Consider the following 12,500-nt stretch of genomic DNA (forward strand, 5'->3'; position numbering starts at 1 on the left):
CTTCTCGGAGTCCGTTGTGCCTCGTGGCGTCTGACTGTCGTGTCGATGTTGCGCCCCCTGGTGGTGGTGTGTTAGCAGTAGTGCCTCACTGACACCCTCAGTGCTCTGGCATGTGGTCGTGTGTGTGCTGAGCTAACGTGCCTCATGATTTCTGCTGTAACTGCGTTCAGGTTTGACCTGAAGTTTTATTGAACAGATGATATGTATATTTTTGCAGTTTTTTTTTGTTTCCACTGTAAAGTTTTAACTGTAAATTGCACTAATTATTTTACAGATGCTCTTAGATGTGTATTATTAATGTTGTAATAACTAAAGCTAAATATTTAGAACAGAAACAAATATATATGTTTAAATAACGATTCTTATCTGTTTAATAACAATAAAATAAAGATCATCTAAGAATTAATGATGTTGTTTGTGAGTTTTTATGAATATTTTCTTTCCTCCCAGCAGAAGCTTTAAAAGTCATTAACATAAGATTGATACTGATTAAGAAGTATGACCCGGTGGAAGCTCCGTCTTCAGACATAAACGCTTCTCGCAGGATCAATAACATCTATTTCACTTCCCTCTAGCGCCACCAGCAGGTCAAGCTTTTCACTGATCCTGTGAAATATGCCGCTCAGGTTCTTTCAGGTCAACATTTAAATTTGATCAACGCAAGAAGAAAACTTAAATTTCCTCCAGGTTTGTGTCTCGATGACGATGGATTTTTAATTTTCAGTTGTAAAATGTTCAGTTTCCGAACAAAGGAAAAGAAGTGAAGCTTTTATTAGAACTGAGATTTAAACACATCAACGTATCATTAACTTTCTGGGCTGAGGAACATTATCAGACGCAGTTAAATCGTGTTGTGAGTTGTTCGTTAACTGTCTCCTGGAAACTTTCATGGCGACGTGAGGCAGGAAGAATATTCCAGATTTCTGAGAGACAATAACAACTTGGACTCTTTCACCTTTTTAATGGAACTGAAATATCATTGTAATTGTGTCCCTGTTATGTTTCCTCGTTTGACCAGCAGGGGGCGCAAGGAACACAACTTCCGGGCCTCAGATCGTTTATAAGAGATAAGAGGAGTCACTCTGCACGTGAAGAAGAAACTGAGATCTCTGACTGAGTCGTTCATGACGTTTGCTTCTGACCTTTGACCTGTGGACAGACCCACACACACTGAGGTCAAAAGTCACAATCTATAAAATATATTGAATGTCTATCTCAGAGTTTTCCTTTCATCATATTCAAGTTGTAATCACAATTTTCATTTATTTTACCTTCTAATTGTAGATTTTTTAAAAATGCCATAATTTTTTATTATATAATGTTAATTTCTTACAACTGATCATTTATATTATTCAATCTCATAACTTTGAGATTTTGTTTGCAAATGTTGATGTTTAATCTCAGATTTCCGAGTTGGTACAAATGATTTAAGAACGTTTCTTGTTCCTTCGCTCTGTCCTGGGCCGCGCTCGGCTTCCGTAGACAGGACTTCCTTATTATCATTATTGCTGGAAAGCGTTTTGTCGTCAGAGTGAGACCTCCTCGCTTTGTCTCTGCCTTGTAGCGGTGTGACGTCAGAGGGAAATTCCGGTGTGCGGGACACAGAGTGTGTCGTCACGTGTTCGGTTCCGCGGCTCGAGCTTCTCGTTTCTTCTTCTTGAGGATAAAAGATGTTTCTACAAAGTGACGCTGCAGGTGACCAGCTGAGGAGACGCAAGCCCTAACCCGGTGACGTCAGCAGGTAACTGGTCAACCAGGCTACTAGTTGGACCGGGTTAGAAGTGACCCGGGTTAGAGGAGCAGGTTAGAGGAGGTGAAGCGGGTTAGAGGAGCAGGTTAGAGGAGCTGAAGAGACGCAAGCCCTTACCCGGTGACGTCAGCAGGTAACTGGTCAACCAGGCTACTAGTTGGACCGGGTTAGAAGTGACCCGGGTTAGAGGAGGTGAAGAGACGCAAGCGTTCGCCCTAACCAGGTGACCAGGGAACTACGTCACCGGCCGTCAGCAGGTAACTAGTCAACCAGGCTACTAGTGAGACCGGGTTAGAAGAGCAGGTTAGAGGAGCGGGTTAGAGGAGGTGAAGCGGGTTAGAGGAGGTGAAGCGGGTTAGAGGAGCAGGTTAGAGGAGGTGAAGCGGGTTAGAGGAGGTGAAGCAGGTTAGAGAAGCAGGTTAGAGGAGGTGAAGCGGGTTAGATGAGGTGAAGTGGGTTAGAGGAGCAGGTTAGAGGAGGTGAAGCGGGTTAGAGGAGGTGAAGTGGGTTAGAGGAGCAGGTTAGAGGAGGTGAAGCGGGTTAGAGGAGGTGAAGCAGGTTAGAGGAGGTGAAGCAGGTTAGAGGAGCAGGTTAGAGGAGGTGAAGCAGGTTAGAGGAGCAGGTTAGAGGAGGTGAAGCGGGTTAGAGGAGCAGGTTAGAGGAGCAGGTTAGAGGAGCGGGTTAGAGGAGCAGGTTAGAGGAGGTGAAGCAGGTTAGAGGAGCGGGTTAGAGGAGGTGAAGCAGGTTAGAGAAGCAGGTTAGAGGAGCAGGTTAGAGGAGGTGAAGCGGGTTAGAGGAGGTGAAGCAGGTTAGAGAAGCAGGTTAGAGGAGCAGGTTAGAGGAGGTGAAGCAGGTTAGAGGAGCAGGTTAGAGGAGCAGGTTAGAGGAGCAGGTTAGAGGAGGTGAAGCAGGTTAGAGGAGCAGGTTAGAGGAGGTGAAGCAGGTTAGAGGAGCAGGTTAGAGGAGGTGAAGCAGGTTAGAGGAGCAGGTTAGAGGAGCAGGTTAGAGGAGGTGAAGCGGGTTAGAGGAGGTGAAGCAGGTTAGAGGAGGTGAAGCGGGTTAGAGGAGCAGGTTAGAGGAGGTGAAGCGGGTTAGAGGAGGTGAAGCAGGTTAGAGGAGGTGAAGCGGGTTAGAGGAGCAGGTTAGAGGAGGTGAAGCAGGTTAGAGGAGCAGGTTAGAGGAGCGGGTTAGAGGAGGTGAAGCAGGTTAGAGGAGGTGAAGCGGGTTAGAGGAGGTGAAGCAGGGTAGAGGAGCAGGTTAGAGGAGGTGAAGCAGGTTAGAGGAGCAGGTTAGAGGAGCAGGTTAGAGGAGGTGAAGCGGGTTAGAGGAGGTGAAGCAGGTTAGAGGAGCAGGTTAGAGGAGGTGAAGCAGGTTAGAGGAGCAGGTTAGAGGAGCAGGTTAGAGGAGGTGAAGCGGGTTAGAGGAGGTGAAGCAGGTTAGAGGAGGTGAAGCGGGTTAGAGGAGGTGAAGCAGGTTAGAGGAGGTGAAGCAGGTTAGAGGAGCAGGTTAGAGGAGCAGGTTAGAGGAGGTGAAGCGGGTTAGAGGAGGTGAAGCAGGTTAGAGGAGGTGAAGCGGGTTAGAGGAGGTGAAGCAGGTTAGAGGAGGTGAAGCGGGTTAGAGGAGCAGGTTAGAGGAGGTGAAGCAGGTTAGAGGAGCAGGTTAGAGGAGGTGAAGCAGGTTAGAGGAGCAGGTTAGAGGAGGTGAAGCAGGTTAGAGGAGCAGGTTAGAGGAGGTGAAGCGGGTTAGAGGAGCAGGTTAGAGGAGGTGAAGCAGGTTAGAGGAGCAGGTTAGAGGAGGTGAAGCAGGTTAGAGGAGGTGAAGCGGGTTAGAGGAGCGGGTTAGAGGAGGTGAAGCGGGTTAGAGGAGGTGACCCGGGTTAGAGGAGCAGGTTAGAGGAGCAGGTTAGAGGAGGTGAAGCAGACTAACTAGTTGCTGGTGACCACACATCACTTCCTCCTGAGCTTCATGTTTGAACACCTTCAGGTGTGTGTGTGTGTGTGTGTGTGTGTGTGTGTGTGTGTGTGTGTGTGTGTGTGTGTGTGTGTGTGTGTGTGTGTGTGTGTGTGTGTGTGTGTGTGTGTGTGTGTGTGTGTGTGTGTGTGTGTGTGTGTGTGTGTGTGTGTGTGTGTGTGTGTGTGTGTGTGTGTGTGTGTGTGTGTGTGTGTGTGTGTGTGTGTGTGTGTGTGTGTGTGCATTCATATGAAGTTGGAGGATTCTGAGTCTATCATATATAACAGACTGTGTAGCCGGTTAGCTTCATGTTAGCTCCCTGTTGGTTTCATGTTAGCTCCCTGTTGGTTTCCTGTTAGCTCACTGTACGTTTCCTGTTAGCCCCCCCCCCCCCCTTAGTTCCCGTACGACGCCCGGTAACTCGGGTCTGAACCGTGCCGGTGTCCGCGCTGCAGACGCGTTGCTCGGTAACAACCGATCACTTACAAACCGTCCGGCGGTAATAGCTGCTAGCTGTTAGCTGCTAGCTGTTAGCTGTTAGCTGTTAGCTGCTAGCTGTTAGCTGCGGAGCAAGCATGCTTCACACAGGCGCGTTCACGTGAGGCCGGGGCGGGAACGCGCAATGCCAAACAGCAACAAGTGTGAAAAATCAGTAAAATCAATACAAACTTTGAGTTTAGTTCTTATCGTTCAAGTTTAAACGCTCACTTCGTTTCTGTTTCATGTTTTATAAAAGACATAAACTAGACTCACCATGACTGTTATTGATAAATGATAAATATCCCATGTTCCTCAGACTCCAGCTCCTGAGGGGCCCCGGGCCCTTTGCACACACCATGGCTGGAGACGACCCCTACCTTCATTCTAACAACCAGGTAAACTCACACCGGGGGTTCGATTCCTCTGTGTGTCACTCACAGGCATAATGACTTCATACAGAATCTACAGGAGACAGATGGATTCTTTAATATCGTTTATCTCGGGTCCACCGACAGGTTCCGTCTTTTCCTTCTTTTATATCCAGTCGATGTTCCCTCAGTGTCCAGAGGAAGTAGAAGTTCACAAGTTCTCTACACGTACAGATACTTGTGCTAAAGTGAAAGTACTGATTACACCTGTGTACTTCAGCAGGTTAATATTCAAATCTCATAACAACAGGTTAAAGAAAGAAAAGATTTGTGAGCATGGAAATGTTCCAGGGGGATGAAATGTGTCGATTTGTTGGATTATTATTATTATTATTATTATGAACAGCATCAGTTTAGTCAGTTCATGTTTTTCTGTCTTCAGATCTTTGGTCTCAGTTTTCAAACCTTCTCCTGGTTAATGTTCTTGTTGCTGCAGATCTTCGACACCATGATTATGGATCCACCGTGGGAGTTCCAGCCCTTTGCTGCCATGTCTCAGACGGCGTCTCTGAGGACGGGTGAGTGTCACCGCTTCACGCCACCGCTGTGTCTTCACTCCTCCTCCACGGCAGCACCGAGGCGTTCAGGTTGTTGGTCGGTTCCATATCCAACACCACGTGGAGGGAATTTCTTCTTCAAAGAAACGTTCACTTAGTCCAAGGATGAAGTGATTAGAATTTGCCGGTCAAAGGTCACTGACATCGTGAACATTTTATAAGCTGAAGTTGATGCCAGGCGGCGTCTCAGATCTTGATGAAAACAATCAGACACGCTCATGGAATTGATATTTATATGTGTGTGCGATTTGGTGGATCCAGTGAATGTAGATGTGGTTTCACCAGGAGCCTCTGGTGGAGGTGTGAGCTCCACTTTGAGTCGAACATGTAAAGATCTGTGTGTAGTTTCCTTCAGTATTTACACGTCTCTCTGGGATTAATGGCAGAGCTGTAAAGTTGTTAAATCATTTCAGATTCTCTGTGTAACTGCAGAAGCTTCATGTTATTAAGTTTCCTTCAGTAGCTCAGTGATTCAGCGGCATTTGTCTGTAAATTACCAGCTTCACTGCAAACGGGAGTTAAATCTAATCCAGCTGCTTTTAATAGAGACACTTTGATAAAGAAACATGGACTGAATAAAACACCAGGAGTGTTAGTAAACTCCGGGCTAATGAATCTTGGCTTCTTGCTTTGAGCTCCAAGGTTAAACAGATGTTGAGGAAACACACTTTCTGTCTGGAAAACGAATGTTCACTCAGTGTCTGAATATAAAACAAATCAAAAGTGATGAAGTTAAAGTGAAAGAGGAGTTTCATGACGTGTGAGGACCAGTTGTTTGTGGCGAGTCTCACTTCCCTGTTTGTGTTCACTCTGTGAAATGAAGTAAAGATGTTCAGGTGGAAATCACAACACAACAATATCCACGTGTTCCCTGCGGACCAGCCGTGACGGGCGGGAACTCACCGCTGTGGTTGAGCCGTGGGCTGGTTTGACAGATGATGGAGGAAGATGCTGCAGGAGATGAACGCTAACTAGGCTAACCAAGCTAACCAAGCTAACCAGGCTAACCAAGCTAACCAAGCTAACAGGATAACAGGATAACAGGCTAACAGGCTAACCAAGCTAACCAGGCTAACCAAGCTAACCAGGCTAACCAGGCTAACAGGATAACAGGCTAACAGGCTAACCAAGCTAACCAGGCTAACCAAGCTAACCAAGCTAACCAGGCTAACCAGGCCGTGGTCAGAGAGTCTGATGTTTACCACAGACCGGCGGTCACTGTGTCACACGTCAATGTCACAAACTGGTTCTTCTCATGTTGTGAATCCTGTTGTTGTGTTGTTGTGTTCAGGTCCATCAGCATGTGTGTGTCCTGGGAGAGGATCCTCACATGGGACTGAGCTTTACTCACTGATCACTAAGTTACTATTTGACTCTTGTTGAGTTAAGAACAGAAGAAGTTGATTCTTGTGAACATCTGTGAGACAAACTGGGATTTATGAAGTTGAGACGAAACAAATCAAATGTGATGGATGTTTGTTTTACTCCTGCACACGCCCACATACAAGAACACGCCTCCAGTCTGTTTCCGCCCTGTGAGAGAACTCAGCTAGCTTAGCTTAGCACAAAGACTGGAAGTGAAGGGAAACCTCTTTGCGTCTTCTCCTCTTAGATGTCAATGGCCCCATGACCTTTATCATAGCGCCACCTTCAGGAACTGAGTAGCTTGATTACTGTTAAAAGACCAATCAGATGCTTGTGAATACAAAAAGAAAAATACTGCAGAAAATATGTATTTATTTATTATTAATCGGTCAATCAGGAACTTGATATAAATAATGTTGAGTTGCTCTTGACTCTGAATGTGTTGACGGTTTGTGTGACGTTGTGTGTCTGTTTCCAGCGGACGGACCGTTCCTGCAGATCCTGGAGCAGCCGAAGCAGGTAAACATCACCAGTGAATAATCGTGTGAGGAGGATAACTCGTGTACGTCCGACAGCAAATTATAATCTCCATCTTTACAAGTGGAATCGAAACGATCTGATACGACTCATAACTTTTAAAGTTGTTCATTAAATAAAAGAAAAAACTCAAGACATTTCTCAATCGATCTTTAAATCTAAAGAATGATGTTCAAAAACAGCATTTACAGTTTCACAGACAGTTTCTGTGTTTATATGCTTGTGGGGACCAGGGCTGATGTTCCATCATTGAGACTGCTCTGGTTGGCAGAAGCTGTAATTCTCATTTAAACAGTGAAACCATGTGAATCAAACGTCTGCGACAAACTGACGTTAAAAACAAGAACTTTATTTTTTATTTCATGCATTCACAGAAGTGTAGACGTTGAGGCTAATGACCTGTGACCTTCTGCCGAGCCAAGAGTTTATTTTAACTGTGTGTCATCATGAAACCAAAGCGGTTGGTCTTTGTGTGTCCATCAGCGAGGCTTCAGGTTCAGATACGGGTGTGAAGGTCCGTCCCACGGCGGTCTGCCAGGAGCGTCCAGCGAGAAGAACAGGAAGACCTACCCCACCGTCAAGGTAACACTTCCTGTCTGCTGCTCCTCCTCTTCCCTGAGGCGTCATGACTTTCTGTGTTGAGCTGATCGTGGCTGTAAATGACCAATCACCATCTCTGACCGTTCCCTCCATAGTTTCATGTTTATACCAGATACTCGTAAACATGACGAGTCAAACATGTCATGTTTACTTTGTAGCCTCTTAAACAGTGTCTGCCTGTCTGAGGAGCACCGAAAGTAAATTGAAAGCTGTTCATGAACCACTTGGAGAACATGCATGATCTTGGTCTCTTTTGAAAGGTAACATTCTGAACTTTCCCCCCCAACAGTCAGAATCATGCTACTGACATTGAGTAATAGCCGTTGGAACACAGTGAAGTAGAAGGTTTTTATTTCCGCCTGAATATTTGTTGTTAAACAGATGCCTGCAGATGACTCTAGCTGGGACTTATGAGCTGGAACACACACTGGGACCCGAGCATGAAGCCTTGACTAGCCGTGGTTCAAATTTAATAACAATACCACAGAAAATTAATATTTCACAGATTTTTTCCTAAGGGCATGTCTAGGCGTTTTCCACAAAGGCCATTTGGAACCATGGTAACCAACCAGGCTAAAAAGGCTACTTTTACACTCAGAATCATACTTTTATATAAAGGAGGCAAAACCTGTCATATGGTTTAAAATTTATACAAATAAACATCTTTTATGTTGTTTACATCTTGATGCTGACTGCGCTGAGATTACGCAACAGCTGACTGTGGCTATTCTTTGATGTAATAGTGTGTTTTGGACTGATTATGTTATGGATTGGATCGTCTGGACCTTTGTACCAAGACTGTTTTCGTTGGAATGTTATCGATCTGTGGATTAATATGAAGCTTCTTAGGTGAGTGACGTCCACTTTGTGATTGGTTTTTTTGTGTTAGTGTCTTGACTGAGACGTTAATTTTACCGGCTGTGGTGATCGGATCTTGAAATGGTTTACATCAGTCGAATCGGAAGAATCTTTGCTTTCTAATGATATGTTGCTTAACAGGTTAACAGACTATCTGAGGAGAGTTGGAGGTTTTCTTTCCTCTGGTGCAGTTTCACCGTGGATCCAGTTTCCTGGTTGTTGTGCCACTGTCACAGCGAGAAGCTGAACTGTCGTTGTGTTTAGTTAAGAGTGGAACTCCCACATGTTACGACCAAACCAGAGCCGACGGGAAATCCCCACATTCCTGCCGCCGTCCGACTCTTTGCCTCCGCTGTCTGACTTCACTCAGAAAATGTATTTATGGTTTGATAAATCTAGATTTCAAATTGTATTTGTCACAAACATCAAACATGCACAGTACGACATCCAGTGAAATGCTGGTTCAAGGTCTCTCCTTGACATAAAGTTATGATAAAAGGATTTAAAATTTTACAGACAAAATATAGTATGAATATGGAAGGAAGAGATAAATACAAATGTATATGAACACGTCCCAACAGACGTAATGCTCAGAGTAAACACTAAAGAATTAAATCTGAGACAGAGACAGTCGCTCATACTCTGGGATGTCCAACGTCGCTGAAACACCAGAGACAGTGAAACGTCTCCAGACCCAGTTGGTGTCAAATGTCTGGATGAGGAAATAAAAGTTTCTTTAAAGTGATGAGACACATTCAGCAGAACAAGCTGTCGTGAGACTGCAGAGCGGGAAAACCCCCCCCCCCTCCTGAAGTTCTGGTCGGACGAGTGGAACGACGATCAGGAGGATGATGAGAATCATCAGAAGCGTGTTCCTACTTTATATTCTGCTTTAATCGTCACTGGTTTTAAGGTTAATGCTACATTTTATGCCTGAAACTTGAAATTTGATCATTAAAATAAAATAGTTTAGACAATATGATTATTATCAGAAACTTTATTCTTCATATGTTGAATTATTTCACTGTTTGCCGACAAATTTCACACTTTAACCTTTTACCTCTGGAATCACTGGAATACGAATAACCTGTTGTGAATAATCGAGTTTTGTCTGATGCCTTAAACATTAAATAGAAACAACGAAACGTCTCCACCTTCTCCTGAAATTAATCAAAAATCTCTGGGAAATGAAGCTGCTGAGTCGTGGTATCGAGTTCCGGCCCATACACACACATGACCAATCAGGAGTCAGCCTCAGCTGCCAGTCATGATGTCTTAGCCTGATTCTTTAACATTAAATAACTAATTTAATCCAAACTGATCAGAAACACGTGAACACACATCACTGAGATCTCTGCTTTATCTGATTTAATGTGAGTCGGTCCACGACAAAAACAAGTTCAGGTTTTGGGTAAAGAAGCTTTTGAAGAGTCTCTGCAGGCCCAGACCTGCAGCCCCCCCCCTCCACACACACACACACACACACACACACACACACACACACACACACACACACACACCCCCCTCCACTGTGCTTCATGTCTGTTTGCTCCCCACGTGTAATTAGAAGGAAGTGGAGTTGTGTGAGGTGTTGAGTCTCAGGAGCAGATTAAAGCTTTAACATCGACACACTTCGCTGCCTCGTTAGCCGCTAAAGATTTTTCGGAAAAGATAAATATGATAAAACATCTGATGTTGTTGAAACTATAAAGGGAAACTATAACTCATTATTTATCAATCATTTAATTTAACATTCGTCTTGCTCATGAAACCCTGTTCACACTAATCACAGATTGAATTATCATGACTGAGCTGAGAGGTTTAGAACAAGGATGCTTCAACCAGCAGCTGGACGAGAGAGAGTCTGATATGTGAGTGTGAACAAGAGGAAGTTTCCTCCTTCTCTCCCTGAGCGTCGGTTCTCTGTGACTCTGCTGAGTGGGCCCCCCCCCCCCCCCCCCCCCCGGTGAGTGGGTTCCCCCCCCTGGTGAGTGGGTTCCATCTCCTGAGAGAAGAACTGACTGAGAGTCACAACCTGTCTCAAGCAGCTGCAGCTGAAGAGTGAAGCTGAACTGAGATCAGTTAGAAACACTCTGAAGTTATTAACAACCAGAGTTCATCTCCGATATCGTTCACACCTGGTTTGGTTCAGAGCTTCAGACTCTTCAGTTCAGTGTGAACCTGAACATCAGGTGTGAACGGTTCCTCAGAGCAGAAGAGGAGGTCTGGATCTGGATCAAACTGAACCTGGTTCTGTTGCTTTGAAAACACTTTGTTGGACAGTTTGGACTTTTGGACCAATCACAGGAAGTAGAGACAGAATTTAACAGAAGAAGAAGAAGCAGAAGAAGCAGCTGCAGTCTTCACCTCTGACGATATGTTTGAGACACGAGGACGTTCACTTGGTGCCTTTGAACTAGTGTGAAGTACTGTAGTACTTCTGGAGTACTGCAGTACTGTGGAGTACCTTCTGGAGTACTGTAGTACTGTAGTACTGTGGAGTACTGTAGTACTGTGAAGTACGGTAGTACTTCTGGAGTACTGTAGTACTGTGGAGTACTGCGCCTGAAGGTGCTGATGCTGCTTCTGAAATCATCATGATGTTACCATGGCAGAAAATGAAGCTTCATTTATCTTTTCCATTCTAACAGAAAAACTACTACCCCCCCCCCCCCTAACTGACAACACGCCCATGTCAGACGCCGTCTAGAAACCAATCAGAGTCCAGTATAGGTAGACTCCGCCCACGTAGGTGATGACAACAGGATGTACGTTTGTCAGACTAAATTCTTTAGTCCCTAAATTACAAAGTGAAACCAGAACTAACAGATCAAATGAAACATGGAACAAACTCATGAAGGAATGAAAAGGTCTTAATGATTCATGAATTATTCTCTGAGGAATCGATGCAAACTGAGTTCTTCTCTGACCCAAGTTCATCTGAATAACTCGTGTGGTTCCATCAGTCAGATCCATCCTCACTGAATCAGTCCCCCCCGATCACACACTGACAGAAACCAACACACTTCAGGTATTTATCAAGAGCGTCTCTGAGCCAGGAAACCGTCAAACACCAGCCGCTGTGTTTCCAGGAACTCTGCAGCTTCTCTGCCGGGCGGCTGTGATTGGCCGACAGACCCGGGAAGAGGAAGTGGGCTCGTTTATTACACAGCAGTTGCAACGTCTCTGCAGGCAAATACCTGCAGTGATATACACACACACACACACACACACACACACACACACACACGCCCAGTGGAAACAGGAACACAGTTTTTTTTAAATTTGATTTCCTTTATGCAAATCAGCACATTAAACAGATCTGATCATAATCTATCAACTGAAGCTTGAAGAGATGAGACAGTTTGGTTCTTAACTTTCAGAGAAGCTTTAATGTTTGTTAGATTTAATAAACTCTGAAACGTTGATCATGTTCGTACAGGAAGTGATGGAACACTTTGTTTACATTCACTCTTCCTGCCTCAACGCTTTTCTTTTCAGTGTGTCTTTATTAGTTCTTATTAAAGGAAACATGACGTTTCTTCAGTGTGAAGAAGAAAGAAACCTGAGCCTTGGTCTTCAGAGCTGAGATGGATCCGGTTTGGACACAAGACTTGGTCGTTCCAGGTCCTTGTGGAGTTGGTTTGAACCCAGAACTCTGTGTGTTTTGTGTGTTTGTGTTTGTGTGTGTGTCGGTGTGTGTGTCGGACAGATCGGTAACTACCAGGGTCCGGCCCGGGTTGTGGTCCAGCTTGTGACGGCGCTGCCCACCGTCCCTCAGCTCCACGCCCACAGTCTGGTGGGAAAACAGTGTGACAAAGGAATCTGCATCACGGACCTGCAGCCCAAAGACTCCAGCATCAGGTCTGCACACACACACACACACGCACAAACACACACACAGACGCACGCACACACACACACACACGCACACGCACACGCACACGCACACACACACACACACACAATTCACAA

General features: G+C 45.1%; 1 protein-coding gene across 1 annotated transcript in view; it reads left to right on the top strand.

Moving 5' to 3' along the window:
- The first annotated feature begins 1,579 nt into the window (after positions 1–1,579).
- Positions 1,580–12,500, top strand: part of nfkb1 (nuclear factor of kappa light polypeptide gene enhancer in B-cells 1) — a 21,291-nt gene continuing 10,370 nt past the window's right edge. Inside the window, exons 1-6 of the mRNA XM_061079233.1 lie at positions 1,580–1,741; positions 4,497–4,575; positions 5,045–5,126; positions 7,009–7,049; positions 7,551–7,649; positions 12,238–12,389. Of these exons, the coding sequence (XP_060935216.1) occupies positions 4,537–4,575; positions 5,045–5,126; positions 7,009–7,049; positions 7,551–7,649; positions 12,238–12,389 (413 nt within the window). The 5' untranslated portion in view covers positions 1,580–1,741; positions 4,497–4,536. The remainder of the gene's footprint in view (positions 1,742–4,496; positions 4,576–5,044; positions 5,127–7,008; positions 7,050–7,550; positions 7,650–12,237; positions 12,390–12,500) is intronic.

This window comes from Limanda limanda, chromosome 10 (assembly GCF_963576545.1).
Source record: "Limanda limanda chromosome 10, fLimLim1.1, whole genome shotgun sequence".
In the NCBI taxonomy this organism is placed as follows: Eukaryota; Metazoa; Chordata; class Actinopteri; order Pleuronectiformes; family Pleuronectidae; genus Limanda; species Limanda limanda.